At 38.7% G+C, this 21515-nt stretch overlaps 1 protein-coding gene across 6 annotated transcripts in view; it reads left to right on the forward strand.

Annotated features, from left to right (window-relative positions):
* MYO16 (myosin XVI) overlaps nucleotides 1-21515 on the forward strand; it is a 393567-nt gene that overhangs the window by 100138 nt on the left and 271914 nt on the right. For all 6 annotated transcript variants that reach the window (XR_003921201.2, XM_029999071.2, XM_029999067.2 and 3 more), the window contains exon 2: nucleotides 2997-3257. Coding sequence is in view for 5 of the 6 variants with exons in the window: in XM_029999066.2 (XP_029854926.1) it covers nucleotides 2997-3257 (261 nt within the window). In the remaining variant the exon portion in view is untranslated. The remainder of the gene's footprint in view (nucleotides 1-2996; nucleotides 3258-21515) is intronic.

The raw sequence follows: 21515 nt of genomic DNA on the forward strand, positions 1-21515 counted from the left end.
ATCCTTCCTGGAACTGGAATCCAGCTGTATGAGCTCATCTTTGCTGTGCTTTATTTGACCAAGACATTAAGCTAATTTGTTTGATTTCTCACCCTGGAGGAGCAGAGCTCTGTGACAGCAAAGGTCTCCTACAGCTTGCACCAGTCTCAGTTGTGATGTGGCAGTGAACACTGCCAGTTTCTCCTAGGAGCAGAGGCTGCACATGAACTAAGCTAAGGAAAAAGCAAAGATACAGTTAAAAGTCTGTCAGCAAAAGATGCTGATTTACAGCTAAGACTAGGAACAGCAGCTATTCTCACCCTTCGTTGAGTTTTCCAGATATGGACAGCAACTTCAGCTGTAGCCTGTCAGAGCCCAAGTGCATGGCTGCTCCTTCTTCCCTTCATAAAAGAGAAGGAAGCAACAGAGCAGAGGTAAAACTGGTGCAGCTGGACTCTTGGCTACCTTTTCAAACATGGTTTAACACAGCAAGCTGTTTTTCCCTCTGAGGCTGCAAGCCTGGCTGGCAGGCACTATATCCAGATTTAAAAGTGTTAGGGTATAAGCTTAGACTCTTAAAACCTGAAAATACTGTGTAGGCTTAAGGCATGGGTACTGAAATATTTTATACAAAGCAGAACAATTGTAATTGGGAAGAGTTGAAGTTTGCTCATTCCCCAGTCCTGTCATGACAGAAAGGAGATGCAGTCGCAGACTACCTTGGGCTGAGGATGGTCTGAGTGCACATCTGTTTGATTGAATGCTTTGAACACTGGGGCTGAAGTGGGGAATAAAGTTACATCTTCTGCAGCTTTATGGAGCTACCCTTTCGTTTCCTTCTCTCTTCCAATGTGCTCAGAAATGAAATGTATCATTTAAGGTCAAATGGAAAATTTTCTTTTATACAGAAGGAGTTGTTGGCTTTTGACATGCAGAAAGAAAGGGTTTGTGTTTTGGCTTAATGCAAGCCAATACTTGTTTTCCAGTTTCCTAGGTTGACAGCTCATTTTCTTCTAACTGGAAGGGCATGCTAAGAATGGAGCAGAAATTACAGGGAGGGAAAGGGTAGCCTGTGTTAAAAGAAGTTGACTGAACTTGACCTGTAGAATTGTATTCTGTGTCTGCTTCTGTCATTTATTGTCTCAGCAGGACACTCTGGGCACTTTTTGCATAAATGTGTGCTTCTCAATTTTGGGAAGTCTGGTTTGAGACCTTGGGTTCCAATTCATAGTGAGTACATATAATAGACTATATAATAGAATACAATATATAACTTATGATACAAAATAATAAATATATAATGTAAGATATAATTTATAGAGTGATTGGCATGGAGACCTAGGACTATCACTTTGATACTATTTTATTATGGTATTATAATACATAATAGTTTATAGAATACTATGCCTTTAAACCAAACCAAAAAACTTCAAGAAAAGAATGTAGAATTCTTGAATTGGACATGCAAAATTAGTGATTTAAAAAGAAAATCATTGTCTTTCAGTTCTTCAGTTGAGAATGTAGATAAGAATGCCCCTTTATTCCTCTTTTCTCAAATGAAAATAAATAAATATTTGTGAAGCATTTATGTGCTATGATGATTTGAGCTTTACAAAAGCCTGTCAGGAAATTATTAATTATGCCTTCAGAGCAGGGTTTGAATGGTATTCAGTAGATCAGACGTATGTCAAGCAACAAGGAGGAAACAAAGTGGTCATTTAGTAAGCACTACTCAGCTAGTGTCCTGAATGTGGTAGGGGTCCTTTGATGATGTAATTGCAGATTTAGCAAAACGAGTAGACAAAAGCAGGCCTAATTAAAGTTGCACAGTAATGCTTAACTGTGTATTTCTTACACAGTATTTCTTAACTGCCCAAGGTGACTTGAGTTTACATCCCCTTCAAAAGCTCTTCTGTAAAACCAAGGAGAGAACACCTCTCTCACCTGGGCTGCTGCAGTCCTTAGAAATTACATATTTGGGCACCTAGCTTCCATATGAAGAAAACTTAAGTGTGTATACAAAATAGAACATAGAGGTGATTGGGTGGTCTCCAGCCATCACATCAAAGGGTCTTAGGGTAGGTTAGTGGGTACTTTGTTGATGGATGTGGATTCACATCCAAGGACTTGAGCAATAAAATTAGCTGACCATCCACTAGTCTCCTTTTGTAACAGAACTGTACCCTGAAAAGCATTTAGCAACAAGTAGTCTCTTATGGTCTTCACTCTCGGTGGAAAAGAGAACATAATGGAAAAGAACATCACTGTTGTTGCAATGTCAGTAAAAATACCAGATTTAATGGTAACAACAAAAGAGGAATCTGACTTAAAGGTAATGCTATGAATGTTTGGATTAGCTGAATCAAAGACACTTTTGTGATTGGTTTCCACACGAAGATTTCAGTATCTGACAGTTTGATAAGGTGATTTCATTTGGATGGCTCTATACAATGCAAAAAAAGTCATACACATAATTACGAATCTCAAGCGACTTTGATGTTTTTCATAGATAGTTGCCTGAGTACCCACTGCATGCTAATGAACTCATGATATGATGATTTTTCTTCTCACTGAATAACAGGAATTTGCTAACCTAGAGCAAGATGAAAATGAATAAAAAGGAAGCATGGGCATCAGACTGGCATTTCTCTGCATAATAGTGTCTTGTTTGTAAGCAAATGCGAGCTGCTTGAATGATACTGAATTATTTAGGTATTTTGCCCATCTCGCATTTTAACTTTCAGACCTCTTTCTATTCACATTTGTTTATGTGAACTGAGTTAGCTTTTAAAAAATGCATCAGTGATTTAATGGGATTAGTTATGTGTTGTTTCTGAAAAGTAAATGATAATGATATATACTCTCTATAGTCAGCATTGGTTGAGTAGGAGGAGCTCACATGATAGACTTACACGTGGTTAGAAAGGACAGCAAGAAAATTGGTGGAGGTTTCATGGCACATTTGAAAACGTGCTGTTACATGATCTGAATGTGTGTGTCTTCTTAATTTTTTACAGGCTGTTTCCAGCTATGTAATGTTTTTCGGTCCCATGAGATGGAAATTGAGCAGTGCTTGCTGGAGTCCCTCCCTCTTGGCCAGCGGCAGCGGCTGGTGAAGCGGATGCGCTGTGACCAAATAAAGGCATATTATGAACGAGAAAAAGCTTTCCAGAAACGAGAGGGCTACATGAAAAAACTGAAACATGGAAAGAATAGAGTTCGTTTTAATCTTGCTGATATGATACAGGATGCAATCATACGTCATGATGATAAAGAAGGTACTTAGTAATGTTGAACTTCTTTTTTCTTTTTGTATAGCTGAAAGTTTCAGAGGAAAAGCTTCCCTGTTCTGCTTACTTATCTTAAGGAAAAATAAAATTTTACATTATAGTAATCATAAAGTGACTGTCGTAATAGAATACATAGGCATGTATCGCATACAACATATAGGTTGTTACTGAAATGAATATGGTGTGGAGAATAAACTTACAGAAACCTAATGAATTTATTCTGAGGTTAATATATGTATAAACTAATATATTTCAAAGCCACTGAGGACTATGATCATCATTACATGTGGCCTCTTACATACCTTTGTGAGCCATAGAATTTAACATAAGTTACTTTGAAAATTAGTTTCTCAATTTTAGCCAAAATCTGGAGTAATGAATGCTGCTATTGGTGACACTGGCCTGGCTAGAGCAATGAGATGGCATTGACCCATAGTCAGACTAGATAGTGGGTCATCTTTCTGGTTGTGAAATGATGTTTATGTCCTTTTGAAATATGTAACCACATTTTAGGGGTTCTGTTTTTAGTTTTCTGGCATTGTTTGAATTCCTGGTGCAACTGATAGTAATCTGAGGAATTCTATAATTTATTCCTCAGAAGGGAACCAAACCTTGCAGTAAGGATCTCTCAAGTTTTAGAAGTCCCCAGGAGTCCCCATACTGTTGTGTGGGAGGGATATAGGAAAAGAACTGATGTAATGCTTTTAGCAACCCCTTTGCAAACAGATTTTGTGGCAGTTCTTTGTAATGATATTAGCACAAAACTACCTGAATAAGGGAGGCTCTGAAATAGTCACATCACGCAGATGAATTGGTAAGTTTCTCCTGATTTTTATCAGTTTGATTAGGTATGGGTTTTTTACTCACTCAAGTCTTCATTTCAGTGGGCATTTGGTTCTAACGATCATTGGTTATTGCTGAGGTATAGTCCTACACATTTAGATCTCTACAGGACATGAATTAAAGAGCTCTTCCAAGTGAGTACCCAGGGCATCATTTATAATTAAGTTACAAATAAAATTCAAAACCCTTCATTCCACTCTCGTAGTGTGTAAAAGTACAGGGATTATAAGGGAAGATCTTCTTCCTCCATGTTCCCATAGCTCTCAACTTTCTCTAAAACCCAAGCAGAATACTAGGTAGGACTTCTGGCATTCTGTAGAAGTCAGATACTTGAGGCTATTTTTGATGTTTATGCTGAAGAAATGTAGCTTGCTCATTGGAGTGGTGGTGGAGCATCAGTAGTCTTTCGTGTTGCCCATACTTGGCCTTGAGCTGCACCTGAATCTGAAAGAAAGTTCAGCAGCTGTTGAGACTGAATAGCATGAGCATAAAGCAAAGATACCTCAGGCAGAGGAAAGTAAGGTGGGGGAAAAACAGGGATGGTGTCCTGCACTTGAAACAGATAAAATAGGTCCCCAGAAGCAAGGAGCTCAAATAGCCTGCAGACAACCCCAGTAGGACTAACACCACAATCCTGAATTTGATGCCCGTAGTCCTTTCACAGGACTATGAAAAAGTGTGATTGTTGTCTTTAAGCAGCTTGGGGACCTGTAAGTGCCTGTCTGTTGTGATTTTAGCCAAATGTTCCCAGAGCCTGTTTGCTTTGAGCTGAATAATGCTATACTATCATGTGAGCCAATAAAAACAAAAATTAAAAAAAATAAAATTGAAATGGACATAAAAGCTGCTCTCCTACTGTTGTTGCCGAGTGGAACATCCAACCGTGACTCCTCAGTTTATGTATCTACGTTAGGATTTCAGTTCAAATTAGACATACACTTTTGTAGTAAATACCATATCCATTTACTGTGTTTGGTCTTGCTTTACGGAGCATGCAAACTAGATTCCTTTCAGACAAAATTGAACTGGAAGATGTGCTCTGGAAGCACACCTAGTGCCTCCAAACAGTAATGGGTTTTCAATCCATAAGGCCAGGCTAGACATAGGTTGAATCCCACTGAAACAGTTATAGCTGGAGAAGTTGGGCTTTTGGCACCACTTGTTTCGCTTGTCTATTTATTCATATTTCAGTCATTCATTCAATGTTCATATTAGACTTCACTGTTTACTGATGGGTATATATAGCCAGTAAGCTAATTGTGATGGATCCTGATAATTGCATGGAGTATCCTCCACCTCACTGCAGTTTCACATCAACTTTATCTGTACAGCTGGAGTAAATAACAGCCTTGGTCTGAAAAAGATGTGAACGCTCCCCTTCACCAGGTCTTAAGGCAGAAATAACTGCAATATAAGGCTGCAGATGGGAATGAGCACACATTTCCTGGCTCTTTAAATGTCACACCATCTCTTCAGCTTCCTGCTTTTGGTAAAATGGCCTGGGGGATTGAGAAAGATGTTGTAAGGCTGGGTTAAGCAATCAAAGGTGGGAGACAAGTGTTAACAGCCTGTCAGCCTTCCTTTCTTCCCATAAATCCATGTCTGGTCTCCAGGACCTGGCTTTTACTGCACAGTGTGCTCAGTGATCAACAACATTCCCACATATGCTCAGTTTGAATATGGAGAACTAAATTCAGTAATAAGTATTTAAAACACGCTTCTCTTTGGAAAAGCTGGACATTGCACAAGCATTTTTTAAAAAGTAGCTCACTGCAAGTAAGTAGTGAAGTACCTTAACGTGAATTAGTAATAATAATTTAATAACTTTAGAATAAGACCCCTTTTGCTATATGAAGGTAAGTTGTTACCCTGGGAAAAAATGGGATTCAGACTGATCTGAATATTGTATATTTTGGAATAAATGCTGGAAATAATTGAGGTGAGAACTCAGCAAATCTTAAAAAATGCAGTTTTGTTTACATTAATAATCAACAGCAGGGTATTTTAATGCAGTTTGAATGTCTTTTTCAGAGAATTTAATTTTCAAAGTAAACATTTTGTTTATAATGAGATAATAACAAGTGTAAAGGTGTGGTACAACATATTAAGCACTCAAATAGCTTTAGTCAACTAAATTCTATCAGGTGACACCTTTTCTTGTGGGTAGTTAGTTTTGTGAGCTTGAAGTGCAAAGGCTTTGAAGAGATTAGCTGCACTAAAGGTATAATATAACTCACCCGGCTGTGAATAAGCCTGATCTGGCATTCAGGATGTATGGGCAGACTGTGGTATCCAAGAAGAGGACTGTGCAACCTGGATATTTTAAATGAAATAACTGGATACACATAGAGTCAATTTTGTGATGAGAATGTAAAACGTTTTTGTACTGTTTTTGTGATGTGTGGGTTCAAAGTGCTTCGAAGTCCTCAAGCTTTACAGCTTTCAGGGTGGTGGGGTTTTTGTAAAATGAAACTGAAAATCTCAAGGCTAAAATTCTGGAATTCATAGGGTTTTCTTTTGAGTTTTAACTTTGAAAGAGGGTATACAACAACATAATTACAAAAGAGTAGACTCATCTGCAGAGAATTGCACCTGGGCTCATTTTCTTCAATTTTAGATGTACTTGGGAATTGTTTGCAAGTCTTGCGCTCTTAAACACTTTACCCACAGCTATGTGCTTCATCCATTCTTTAAATTGAAGTACTTCGAAAGTCTGCTTGACTGTTGTGCTCCTCTGAGACTGCTAAGCAGAATCCTGTTTGTTGATGAATCCTGGAGTAGTTTTACTTTGTTTGGGTTCTGGTTATTTAAAAAAAAAAAATAAAAAAAAATCTACGTCACTTGATCAGGATGTGTAAGTAGAAAATGTAGATACATTGCATCGAGCTCATGGAAGAGCAACAAAGCCAAGAGGAAATTATAGAGAGTCATTAAAAAGGAGATGAAGACCTACGAGAGTGATAAAGCTATGCTTATATTTGAACAGTTTTGAACACAGCCGATAATAATTCGGCAACAAAGAACACCCATTCTATAGGCATAAAAGACAGCTAGAGAGGGATGTTTTACACTTCTATGAGGGGAAGGCAAAAAGTGCAGTACAGAAGGTGGAAAAATGACACAACAGTAGAATAGGGTACAGGTAGCTTCCCAAGTGAAGTCCAGGAGCTCATTTTTTGTGGAATATCATAAACTATATAGACTGGACAGCACATTTGGAAATGGTGAGAAGTAGTCTGGTTTGGTAGGTAAGATACATTGGATACTAAGAATATATATATAAAGATGAATTTATAATGTGGCTGGTGCAGAGATGTTTCATACCTGAGTCTGATTGGAATTTCACTGTTAAGAATTCATTGTCTCTGTTATTCATGAAGAATGCAATATATCTTCTCCAAAATTACTGTAGCAGCTGCTACTGGGCACAAAATGCATCTCTGATACTGCATGCTAGTAGATGTCATCATTAGTTTTCATTAAAATTGTTAGAATGGGCTTTTAGAAATTTTTACCAGTGACCCCCTTTGTCTCAAGTTTAGAAATTAAATATATGCTCATTATATTTCTCACAAAGTTTAAAACAAGCAAAATGTTCTGTCTTTGTTCTGCTTGGAGCCATTTAAAATTATTAATTATATTCTTTAGTCATTGTTCCTAAATGATATTTAGTCTTTTATCTGACCCAGGGAAATTGAAGGGAAATCCTCCTTTTCTTTCTCCTTGCAGCTTCCTGCAATTTCTCTTTTTTAAAGTAATAAGCTTTTTGGTGCTGTTGGTGGGCCACATTCTCACCTATGCTACTAAGAGTGGGCATTTTGAGAGATTCTGCAGCTATCATTCTCAGTGATGATATGTATAGAAGAAGCAGCTGGTGATTTAAGTGAGCGCACTGTGTTTTCTGACACTGGTTTTGTACATCTCTACTGCTGGCAAGGGGACACCTGTAGTTCATTTGCCTTTGAATCCTATATAGCTTTGTTCTACGAGGTGTTAAATCCATATTAATAATTTGTCCTACTGACATCGGTCTCAATTTTATTGCAAACTGGAACATGTAGCCAAGCAGGCTTCTGCATCCTATTCCTTCCCACTGTGAAATAGGTGTGCTTGCACCTACGCTTAGGCTTAGCATGGACTCACATTTTCTTCTCTGGTATGCATACTGCAGTATTTGCTGAGTCTGCACATCAGCTTAGACTCATGTGCAAGCAATTAGGAAATAAACTGAGCAATCAGGGAAATAAACTGAGTGAATTGGAGCCCGAGTTTCTGCTTCAAATGCAAGGTAGCCATGCCAAATGGATCTTGGTATTTTGGCTCTTTGAGGATAAGGGCTGTGCATCCTTCCTGAGGCAGTGATTGAGTTACTGGCACTGACAACAATGGGAAACAGTGGCTGCTTTGAAAAAGGTGATTCTTTGAGTGTGAACTGATAGATAAACTTGCTGTAATGAAAAAAGTAGCTAAAAGTGAATGTGACAGTCCTGTACCTGAAACAGCGGAGGGAAACTAAAGCACTGGGTTTAGTTTGTCATCTTTTGGTATATTCTGTAACCCATGCTTTCAGACATCCTGCAACGTTACCCAAATCATAGGACTGTCAGAAATTCTGTATATGTAGCATCTTTTGTTATGAAAACTAAGTTGTAATGTAGTCATAATGTATACTGTAAGGTCTGCCATGCTGGCAGGGTGGGGAGGGTTAGGGTAGGAAGTCCAGGGAGCCATCAACTCAGCCTTGAGACAAAAGAGGTACTTCTGTGAAAATCAGCATTTCAAAAGGGAAATGCAGATCCCCTAAACCTAATTAAAGCCCATTTCATCCTTTTGATGGACAATATGCTGATTCTGTGGCAGCATTGTGATTCTAAATAGCCACAATACAGAAGTGAGTGAGTGTTAGCGCTAATGCTGCATCTGTAAGAATGGTTGTTGGTCCTTTCCCTGGAGGTTGAGCCTGCCTCTGTGTTTTACTCAGCCGTCCTCAAAGCTGCCTGAGCTTCTTCCTAACCCTACAGAGCTACAGGTGTGGCCCTTTGCCTTTAGCAGTGGGATGTAGTGGCTGGGGACAGCCGTACTCCCCCTTCTCTCACCAGGGGATGCCTGGAAGAGGTGGTTTAAAAAGCCGAAGATACCACTATCCACTTTCGCTGTAGTGCCCACTGCCGGGGAAGGCCTCACAGGACTGGATCCCAGCCCCAGCAGATTGGCTGCAGTGTAGTTGCTTAGTGTGGGGAAAAAAAACAGGGATCCCATCTCATTCCCCCTGCCCGTGGTGCCGGTATCTTGAGCCATTTGAAAGATTTAGTGCTATTGTGAGATTTGGTAGTATCATGATATTTGAGGGGATTGGAATAATCAATATAATGGAAGGTTTTAGTATTGTTGTTTTTCATGAACACTGTATAATGTACAATATTATGATAAATTTCAGTTACGTTAATTAAAAGGATGTGTAAGGAAGCATAAGGGGGGTACAGGTGGGGCTGGTGCCGGAGTGTAATTTGCATCCTATTAACTTTAGGTTTATAAAAAGGGCCCAGGGGAAGGGAAAGCAAAATCTGTTCAAAAGAAGAATGTGTCTTTAATTTGAGGTGGCAGATGAGCTGCCTATTAGCTTTCAATAGTTATGAGAATGCATCAAAGACGTTATAGTGACTGTTCCTATTCACAAAAAAAATACAAAAATAATTTGAAACAGAAAACTGAGCTGAGTAAACCGCATTTTTTATTTCCTTGCATTGTTTCCAAATCTACTAACTGACTTCATATTTTTGCATCTTATTACAATAATCTTGCTCATGCTTTACTGTTCTGTCTTTTTCCAGTACAAACAGCTTGGCTGGTTACAGACAAGTTGCTCTGGAAGACAGTGTGTTGCACTGCCTGTGTCTGGCAAATGTATTGGGGCAAGCTTACTGGTCTTCAGAGATCAGGTTTAAGAGTCACCAGCAGTCTTTTTAAAAAGCTGGAAGAGCCAGGACGTGGGCAGTAGTGACAGGTTTGTGAACATAGGACTCCATTAGGTGAAGCTTGTTGTAAGGTAGCAGGAAACTGGAGAAGGAGGCTGAGGAATGAAGACCACTGAGAGTGTGTAATGTAGACTATTCATTGCAAACATTTTTATAATTAAAAAGAGTGGGAGTATATTCAGTTAACCTGTCTGCTCTTGGAATTCTGACTTTGAACCTACCTGTTTAGATGTTGATGACACCTCTTACCAAACTGATTGCAGGCAGCTTTTCTGATTTTACCTGTTGCATGTGCTGGGATGAGTGGTTAGAAAGCGAGGCTCTGAGCATGTCAATGCCTTGTTTTTAAAATTCACCAAAGCCTTGGATGAGGATTGCTTTTTTGTGTGTCAGTAGTTCAGAGGCATCTTTGCTGCTAGACAATACTGAAAGAGAAATGAATATGTTTGCTAAAGATGGAAAATTGCAGTAATAGAATAGATTTACAGAAAGACAAAGTAATAAAACACATTATTATGCTTAATATTTAGGAAAGAGGTGAAAGATAGGTGTAGCATTAAATCTGCCTACTTGGGTCTTTATTGTTAAGCCAGAATTTCCTTAAATTAGGCAACCCCCCATCTTGGGTTAAAAGGTAACTCTTGAAAAGAGGACTTCTCTGTGAAAGTTCAGATCAATCTTCTATGCCATCTCAAATTATAATAATCCACTGTTGTTTACTTCTGCCTTTAAATTCTTCCTGCTTTGTTTCTTATGATTAATATTTAATATCAGCTGCTTTCATTCCCTTCTCCTCCCAAAGGTACTTTAATTAGCACTTCTTTTGTATACCTTTTGTCTCAGCTACTGCCTTCTGAAGAGACAGGGCTAAAATTTTATAAGTGATATTATGAGAAATATTAAATGCATGGGGTATTCTACTACATATGTAACCTTGTTATATGTGCATTAAACCAAGAGCATAAAGGCCAGAAATGTAAACGTGGTTGGTGAAGATTAGGTTGTGTAACCTGAGTAGCTTTTCAGAGTTTCCTGTGCGCTCTTGATTTTACCCTTGGTTTTGGGAAACCCTCTCACTTTCACCAATCATTCCAACCCTCAGCAGGATAAAATGGGAAACAATTGTGGCATGTTTAGTATGCACATGTAAACCTTCATGACAAAAGAAAGTGCTCCCTGCCCTGCCTGCGCCCCGCCCTGCCAAAAAAAAAAAAAAAAAAAAAGAAAATTGAAATCTCAGGTCAAAACCTATGTTGATAGGAAATGAGATGAATTACACCAATTACTAATTTGATGCATAGTGATACCATGAACAGGGACAAAAAAATATCTAATCTCAGTGTGAGGAATTTAAAAGAAACAGAACTACAGGGCAGCCAAAATCTATTTGAAGGATTGCATACTCTGTATTTCCTTAACCTTAGCATGCTCAGTCCTTTTCAAAATTTAAAACAAATAGATTTCTTAGGCTTTGTAATGCTTTGTTTCGGGATTCTGCTAGTATTATTTAATATATTTTAGTTTTAGATTACTATTTACTCTTGCTCTAAACTTTATCTAAACTTTTTTCCCCTACTGGAAAGGCATATGAAATTCACTACATATGTAGTAACAGGGAGTTTTGCCCATACAGAGGTATTTTGGATTTTACAGTAAGTTTCCTTTGAATCAGAGGAGAAATCTGTACATTAGATGGCAATTGAAAAGTGACTGTTGGCAAATGTTGATTTACTAGGAACTATTGTAGAAGAAATCACAATACATATGTATGGTAATTCATACAATTTAATATTTATTGTCCAATGCTTAGGAGACATGAACAGCAGACACTGAATGAATAGTAAAGCCAAGAGACTATTCAGAGCATATGAAATTAATGAAGTTTGCAAAATTTTGCCCAGTCAGGGCTCTTGGAAAGAATGTATACTGTAAATGAATACATCCACAAGACAAATACATACATTCTGTATTGTAAACTTGTATGTCTGTAACTTTGGAAGACACTAACACAGCTGACAGTCAGACATGCTGCTAGTGATTTAATCAGCTCTGTATATAGAAAAATGAGGCATCAATCAAACATCTCAATTCACCCATTGATGAAGAAGCTTTTTTGAAGGCCTGGAGGGTAGAGGCACATTTCAAACCAGAGCAGGCCTTCAATCCTATAGGTTCGGCATGGTTGTTAACCTTCCTTAGTTCCATGTGTGCTGAATTCAGCAACACAAGGCGTCTTTTTCTTACGACACAGGGAAACATAATGCCTTTAGTTATTGGGTAACAGATGTCAAGTAATTAAAGCAGCCCATTTCAAAAGCAATCATAAACTCACAGGGAGATGAAATTTGAATACATTTGAATTCCTACAGGATTCCATATGTGCTTTTTGGTTTTTGTCTGTGTGTTTACATTTTTAGTAATTTGGTAAAACTGAGATGAGAACTGAATGTTAAACTATTTTTTGTTGGTAAAAATATGTGCGATTCCTAATATACAGCACTTAACTGGAAAAAGTAAGACTCACAGAAAAAGGTACAACATATCAAAAAAGCAAAGGATAGGCTTGGTGGTGTAGATTTTATTTAGCCCTTTTGTTCTCCCTGTGGACTGCTTAACCGCAGGAGTGCTGCTGTTTCCTGGCTGCTTTTCTTCCAGCCCTGAAGTCTCCCTGGGTTGTTTCAGCTGCAGTTTTTGTTTCTGTGCATGCCCAGAAGTACCTTGATTTGAACAGCTATCCTTTGCCTGTACCAAGTAGGGAACCCTTCATTTTGGGTCTCCTGCTAGTAGGGGGATTCACACCAAATGTAATTCATCTGTCTTACCATCGAATGGAGTTACAGCTTCCTCCTTTTCTCCATGAGACTGAGGTTGGAGCTGTCACCCACCCATTTTTGCTAGCCTACAGGTTGTGGCTGTGGGTTGCTTCGAGAGCCGTTTTGGGTCTGTGAATTCCTCTCTCCCACTGCCTTGTCTCTGCTCTCCCTGGCCCCACACCTCAAGTCTCTCTAGCAGTGTCTGGCCTGGCATGGCGCTCTCCTTCAGAAGGGGCCTGAGAGGCAAATTGAATCTAGGTGGTCTTGCCTATAGGATAACAAACTGTAGAAAGTTGACTGCATAGTAAGCTTGATGTTGTAATCATCTCTGCTACTGTGTTTTGAAAACAGGAGTATATGCTAGACTATTTGCTGCCCTGTTTCATGTGTTTAAGCTCTGAATAAATCAAGACTGAGATACATGTTTGAGCTTAGTGATTCCCATTTAATGGTTTTGGGTGTCTCTAAGTTTACCCTGGAGGATTTGTTGATCACCTTTCTGAAAAGTATGCCTTTTTCTTACTAATATACAGAGTTTCTAGAAACTTACCTTTTGGATTTTTCTTCGAATCAGTTTTCTAAAATGTAGGCACATAATTGCCTACTTTGTATGTGGGTAAGACCGTTCTTGAACTTTAACCCTCTAAATCCAAACAACACATTTGGAAAACTAGAAAGCATAGCTTTAAATGTTGCCTCAGTTACACATGTAAAACATAATATTTATGAGAAAACCTTTGTAAAAATACACAAATTTTCCTAATGATTTTATTTACTTTTGAACACATTTTCAAAATTCTCAACTATTTCTTTTGGTGGGCTATGATATAAAACTTCACTTCAGTGGGACAAGTCAGTATGTAAATTACTTATGACTTTGCATGATCAGGGTCTAATTCAAAAGGCTTTCACAAACTAAAATGTCAAGAAAAAAATACTCAGAAGACCAGTACCCCTACACAAGAATCCACCTTTTTAAGATTATAATCTGGTCTGAACAGATAACCTTTATAGACCTATATCTGTCCTCCTTTCATTTTAAGGCTGTCAAGCTCATTTATAGTTCCATGTTGGTGTTTTCCTCCATAGGATGTTTCTTTCCATGTAATAATAAAAAATGTTCCTATTTAGCATGCTCTGGCACCCAAAAGTGGCAAGAAACATGAAGACTAATCACTCACAAATACACTGTCATGCCAATAAAGGGTTGTTAAGCCATTAACAACCAACAAATTGGCACCTGGCATTCTTCCTGTTCATTTCAAAGGAGATCCACAGTTGATTTTTCCAGCATCATGCAGTGAGTGGGATGCAAGGCTATAAACTGGTGGCATTCAGAAGCCTATTCTCTCAATGAAAGGTGGAATCCACTGAGTGGCAGGTACTGCTAATGTTCCTTGGATATTGTTGTAAGTCACACTGATTAAAAAGAAAGATTGCTGTGGTGGCAGAAGACCCTAGTCTATACTTGTGAAATAAAAAGGTAGCAAGAATAGAATCTTTTCTATGCAATTTGCAGTTGATTTCTTCTTCATTGTATTTATTGCGCTTCAGATTGATTTCCAATAACATTTCAGTACAAAGGGGAAACTTTCCTGTATTCATCTTTCGATACCACTTACTTTAAAATGTTTTCATTTCAGTCACTGATTATTGTAGAAATTAAGGTGGGAAACTACAGAAACCAATAGCAAATAACTTTTTCTTTTTCCTCTTTTCCTAAAGAACAAACCTTTAAAGCAATAATACAGTTCTTTAAAAAAAATCAACTGTACTTTCAATAATTCCTTAAAACTGTTTTCAATTTTTCAGTTGAATTTTAGAAGCCTTTTTCCAGCAGGGTATCCACTTACATCGTTACACTGGAGGGATGTTGATAAAATAGAATACTTAAGTATAAGACTGGGAAAAGACCTTATTTTGGGATCCTGCAACATACGGACTTCAGTTTATCACTGTGATATTAATTGCCACATTGAGAAGAACATTTTTTCAGAGCTTTTGGAAAGTGGAGTTTGGAGGTTTTGTGAAGTGGAATAACTAAGTAGAGTACTTCCTCTAGAAGCTCTGAAGGTAGAACTGAATTAATATAGCCAGAGCCACTAAATGTAGCAAGTTACTTTTTTAATTGCTAAGTCCTCTTTAGACATTTTCTGTTAATCTGCTGTTCTGCTTGAATTGTCATACCTTTCCCAGTAAAAACAAGTGTATCGGAGGCAGAGCCAGGTATATTTGTATAGTGCCTAGTGGTTTTTCTTCCTCAGTAAAAATTCTAAACACAAAGTATATATACTGCTTATTATTTCAGTCATCTTTCTAGTCTCTGACACATGAATTGGAGGATTCTTTTTTCTCAGTACACTGAGGTATCATCTTAGTCTGGTCTGCAAGGCTTTTTAGCTGTTAAAACCTCTTGGGCTTCAAGTTGACAGTGAAGAAGCTCTGCAGCTATGAGAGAGAAGTGAGTAAAAAAGTTATATGGCATAATGAATACACAACTGATTTTTCTTGATTATTGTTATTTGCAGCCATCACAGTAACAGGTTATTACAGTAGAGGAACTGAAGCTTGTAAGAATACAATCAATCAGTGAATCTAAGGGAATGGATAATTTAGCTTGTGTTTCTGTGTGAATTGCATCCAAGAATGGAGGTGGGAAGGTGAGTAGTTGAGGTGAAATTGGCAATATTTCTAAATGTCCAGCTTTAAACAAGGATTTTAAGCATATGTAAAAGGTTCAAGGTAGAATTCAGACAGTCAGCCTGGGGCTGCACACTGCTTTCTTACCATGTTTCTTTCCAATGAGACTATTACAGTGTAGTGTGTATGTGACCTTGAAGCAGTACATGCTGTCACTTTACAGGGCAAAAAATGAGATGGTTGCAGGAGGTAGTTTCTCATGCTGTGTACTGTTTAGAGTTTTTATTACATTCAGACTCAAAAGGCAAACATGACAGCTGCAGCATTAAATCATTGAGCTAGGGTCTATGCTCCAGATTTTAGCAATCACAACTCTTGTTGGTATATAGTGGTAGTTTTTTCTAGGCTTCCACATTCACCCATTGGCAGTACAGAAAATATGACTTGCAGTGTTCTTAAAGCTGGAAGCATCTGCGTGAAACTTGGAACTGCTGCTTTGTTTCTCAGTCTACTAAGGGGACAACCTATAAGAGGGCACCAGCTGTTAAACCTTTCAATAATTGCCATCTGAACTTCACTGGCTTCACTTGGTTCCTATTTGGGATGATCGTTGGACTTGTTTTGCTTTCAAACCTATCCCTAAAAATCCTATGGTACAAGTATTTAGAATGATGTAAGTTGGACAGAAAAGGACAGATATAAAGTCCAAGTATATATAGTTCTACTGATCCTTACACGGGCATTAGTTTATTATCCCACTCCTCTGTGTATGTGTTTTTGATTACATAACATGCAGGTTCTCCTGGATTAGTCCTCATGTCTTTCTCTGTTGGTAACTTGGGTAACATTCTTTATTGGTAACTTAGGCACTTCAGCACAGGATTCTCTCTTGCTTCTGCCTGATTTATCAGCTTTATGTGACAGATACATGCATAGATTGAGTGAATGAGAAAGTGTGGCATTGCGTGTCACTTTGGAAGCTTGAGCTTCTGTAGATGTAGCTCATCACTGTGGCCCAAACCTACTGTGTGGTTCCACATGAACATGGACTCAGTGGTATGACTCAGAACTTAGAGGCACTTTTCTGTTGGGCGATGTGATGTTCCTTGCTCTTTCCCCTTCTTCACATCAAGATTGCTGGATTGGTAGAGTTGTAAAATCAGTCAGGCTAGAAAGGACCTCAGGAGGTCTGTAGTCCAACATCATGCTGAATTTTGGAGAGGACTGAGATAACTAGGGTATCGAACTAAGGCGGCTTTTGTTATTCTAGTGCAGAACAGACAGTGCACTGTAGTGCGTAACAGTGTAGAACAGACTAACCAAAGCAGGGAGATTCCTGTGGGGAAAAATTGATAATTCTACTTCAAAGCCAAATTAAACCATCAACTTGTACGTTAGATTTTTGCTTTCCGTAAGCTATGAAAAAGATATGATTATACCAGGTGCTGTGTGAATATAATTTTGTCCTCTCCATGTTGGCCATACTGTGACAATCCATACCTGTAAAAGCTTAAGTAAGGCAGTATTTGCTTTGTAGTTTACTGGTTGCCCCAGCTTTGGCATGATAGTTTGGCCCTTCCAGAGGCTTACTGGTGTCAAAGAAGAGACATTAAGTATTAAATATGAGGCAGAGGGTCTATTTTTCATCCTACATTACCCAGGTACTCAAATGCTATGCTGGTAACCCAGTGTAGGTTCACCCTACGTAACGTTGGTGTGCAGGCCTAGCCATCCGTGAGCTTTGCGATACTGAATGCAGAACTGTTTGTGCTTCAAGTTTGTCTCTTTGGTTGGAAACTGCATTTAGATGAACTGTTATAAATCTGTCATTTCAGTCCCCTGTGTCCTTGTATGATTGTTGTATTTCAGGTGCTGAATGTTGAAATCGGATGAAGTCTACATTGCTGCAATCTTCAGTTGCCCGAGTGTAGTAGCCTTACCTGAAAGCAGATACATAAAGATGTTTTCATTTGCTTATTCTGAGGTGGTTTAAGAAAGTGGTAGTCACAGGCTTCAAGTTTGATAGCTCTTTCCTTCCATGGTGGCGTTATACATGGGATCTGTTGTTCTTAGAGTGATTATGTGGTCATTGCTGATTTTTCAGGTTTTTTTTCTTGTTGGCATAGTGGTGGTGGTTGCTGTCACTGATGTGGGGAAATGAAGGTATTAGCCAGAATGCACTGAACTTGCAAGCATACAGAAACAGCTGTAGGATAAGAGTGAGTGGAAACAGGATGATTTCTGGGAGGTTGAGCTTGTGCAGTTAGAGCATCACTGACCAGAGGAGATTATGCAGGCCTGTCTGTGGGCAATTTGCTCTCCTTGCTGGACATCCAGGTCATCCATCAGCTGTCAGGGGAATTAACTGAGTTGGGAGACTAATAAAGATTCCAGTATGTGTTGAAACAAACTTAATTGAGACAAGACCCTTAACAGTGTCATTGGGAGACTTAAGAGTTGCCTTGCTGTTTGATAGAAGACACCTTGTCTGTGCAAAGAATATACAACAGGCAAGTGTGAAAGGTAATGTTTGGGCAATGCTGTCAGAAATGGGCAAAGGTTACCGAAGTTGTGTTATATTGTGAAACGTGACAAGCCTGCCCTTAGCTAAGTGTGAAAGAAGTCTTAGAAGGTTGGGAGTTTGGGAGCCAAGATGCAAGAGAAGCTCTAGCTATAACTGTCAGATCCTTCATGTCCCTGTGCTTTAGATGGAAAGAGCTGACTCAGAAAAGAATAAAGAAGAGTTGGAGACTACTGGATATAAGCTGCTTGGATTACCACCAGGAAAAGTATAATGCATTTCAAGAATGCAGCAATTCAGCCAATTCTAATTTTTAGAAAACAAGTAATGAATGAAAAACTCTTTGAGCTGGATGTGCAGTTATAGCTCTATGCTGATTGGATGTTATGCCAATGCTATGTTTTCTAATTCAGAAATATTAATTCATATTTTTATGATCTTGTTCCTACCACTGCTCTCGCTGCATGCTCTTTGTATTGGATTTAGTAATTGTGTGGCTGCAGAAGTCAGTTGTCAAACTGATCCAGGTGAGAATGAACCACACCCCAACAATCAACAGCTATATTCTGTGTCAGCTCTCTGAAGCAATTCACCTACCTGTTACACAGCTGATGGGGCTGATGCAAATAAAGAAAAGGGAATATGCAGGCAACTTGGAGCCACTGACATGATTTTGACAGTAGCCTAAGGGTATGTGCAATACCAAATGACATTTGCAAAGTGTGTTTCTAACACAGTTTAAAACTAAGCTAAAATTGAGGTTGCCATTGGTTGCTCTGCTTTCTGTCCTGCTCTGCTTCTGTCTTACCCTTTTGTGCTCCTATCTTAATGCTCATCTTGAAGTGAGTCAGGGAACTAAACCAGCTTTCATAAAGTTAGCCTTCAGCTGGTTTAGCTCCCGTTACCAGCTCATGGCAGGGTGACATGTGCCACTGCTTTGCAAGGTTGAGGGCAGGAGTGTGTGAATGGAAGCATGAACAAGAGTGAAGCAGCTCCAATTTTGACAATGTAAATGGTCCCAGGCTACACCCTGTGAAAGGGGGTGCCTGAGCCACATCTGTCAGGTGGTGAGATATTCCTGGAACTAGACATTCTTTCATAGCTCTGGTTACTCATATACGACATGCATGACTATTTTGGATTAATGCATGGATAGCTAAATATTCCTAGTTTGTTTTATACTGCCTGGTTTGAGTTTGCTTCCTTGTGCACACCCTGGGACTTCCCCTATACACACATAATCTAACAGCCAGTGGTCTACAGCTGGTAATTAGTACCATTTAGCAGCTGCTAAGCAGGATAATAGCCTGTTATCCTTGAAGGTCTCTAATACAAATTGTAATTACTTGCTTACAGGGCTTCTAAACCAGCTGGCATAAACTTGCTCTGCATGGTTTGAGAGTTAAAAGAGGGACTGAGTCTTGCTTCATATAGAATATAAGACAGCAGTAATTTGATTTATGTCAATTAAGTAACCTTGGCATAGGATCAACATAAATGATGGGTGAAATGGGGGTATACAGTCTATTCAGCAGAAAATTTGTGTTGTATGCAAATTCTTTAACTTTTACTGTTACCCTAGGGAAAAGCGTGGGATGGTAATGGTTTTCAAATTAAGCTACTGACCACAGAATGAGTTATTTTGCTGATGTGCGTTTTAGTATTAATTAATGACTATAGGATTGGAAAGTTGCAAAGTCTGAAATAAATTTAACATATTTAGTAAAATATTGTAAAGATCTGAAACTTCTACTCAATTTGATAAACATCTGAATGTACAATTGGGTGTGTCTACAGTGGAAAAGTTAGCCTAAAAATTACACTGGTAGTTTTAAGAGCTTTCAGATTTCTCAGGTGAACCCAGTGGGGTGTGAGCTTTTATAATAACCGACTGTAGCCTGCTGCTGACGTTCTTGGTGTTTTTAGTCACCTTTGTCAGGACATCCAGGAGAATCTGCATGTGGGAGATGGATAAAATATGTATAGAGAATGCAGTAAGTCACCTGAATGCTAAGATACTAGGTTCCTTTTTTTTTTTCCTTTTTTTTTTTTTGCCTTTTTAACCTTAAAAAAACCTCACAAGAGCTAGTTGGAGGTGAAAGCTTTGGGAAAAGCCATATTTAAGGTCAGTGTATGATCAACTACTTTCCCCTAAGGTTAACTGTAGAGTGTTCATCTTATGGTAAATTTTAAAAAGCTTTGTTTTTATTGTAATTTTATCTTGCTAACAGAATTCAGAATTCACTCAGCTCTGTGCTACCAGGTTTTGATGACACAGCTATTTTGGCCTGGGAAGTAGCTATGCTGGCAAAACCCCTGCTGTGCTATCAGCTATGATGATAGAAGCAGTATTTTTAGCTAAGCATGTTATTTTGTGAGGTGGTTTGAATCATTTTAGCAGTAGCTCTGTAATATATAGAGGTCTTAGTTACGGTGAGGTAAAATCACAGCTTTATAAACAAGTAAGACAGACCTTACCACAGCAGTTTTCTCTCTGTTACCTGGCCCAATCGCTAGCTAGCTCTGGAAGTTAATTCAAAACAGAGGCAAAATGAGGGATGGCCACCATTGCCTAGTGACTCTGGGTGTGCCCCTTGCAGCAGTATCTTTGGGCCATAGAACTGAATGGCTACTTCCAATCTTTTCTAAATTACTGTGATTTACACCACTGTTTTTCCACATCACTCTAGATATGGTATAGTCAGTGCATGTATTTGCAAGTAAATGATGAAAACTAGAGTCTTCCTGTTTGAAAGAGTAACTGTAAAGCAGGAAGGAGTTGGATACTGTGAACTAAAAAAGAAAGAAAAGACGACTTCAGGAACAAATGTCCTACAAAAAAGAAAAAAAATCATATGTAGCGATTAGGTAATGTGACCCACTTATTTTGAACTCTTGTTCCTCTGAAATGATTTCAGTCTACACTGCTTTTCCATGTGAATATCTGTGTTTTCAGAGTTTTAAAAACAGAGATGCTTTGCCTGCCGTATCACAACTTAACTCAGGTGTGTTGCGTTTGACTGCTGCCCATTGTCACTTTTGTGTAAGGAGATAAGTTAACTTGTTTCACTGTGCTTGGGCACTGTAAGAGGCACACGCTAGCATTTTTTAGGCTGTTAGATCTGTGGCCTTAATATTTTCCAGTGGAGGCACAGACTGCATTAAATTTCATGTATATAAAAATGAAATGAAAGAGGGGTAATTTGCCTGAAGAAGAAGTTTTAAATTTAGCAGTTACTAAATAATCATAGTCCCTAAACTCATAAATTATTCTGGCTATGTCTACAGTGGTAGAAATATCTGCCCCACTGAGGGAACTGTGACCCTCCTCATGGATCTCATTGGAGTTTGACTTAGTGTCTGTGTGGCCCAGAGACATAACTGTTACTTTTTATGTGGTTTTCCAGTTCAGGGTACCTCAGATAACAGGAGGGCTGTGCCCTTGACCTCCAGA

This window comes from Aquila chrysaetos, chromosome 23 (genome assembly GCF_900496995.4).
Source record: "Aquila chrysaetos chrysaetos chromosome 23, bAquChr1.4, whole genome shotgun sequence".
Lineage (NCBI taxonomy): Eukaryota > Metazoa > Chordata > Aves > Accipitriformes > Accipitridae > Aquila > Aquila chrysaetos.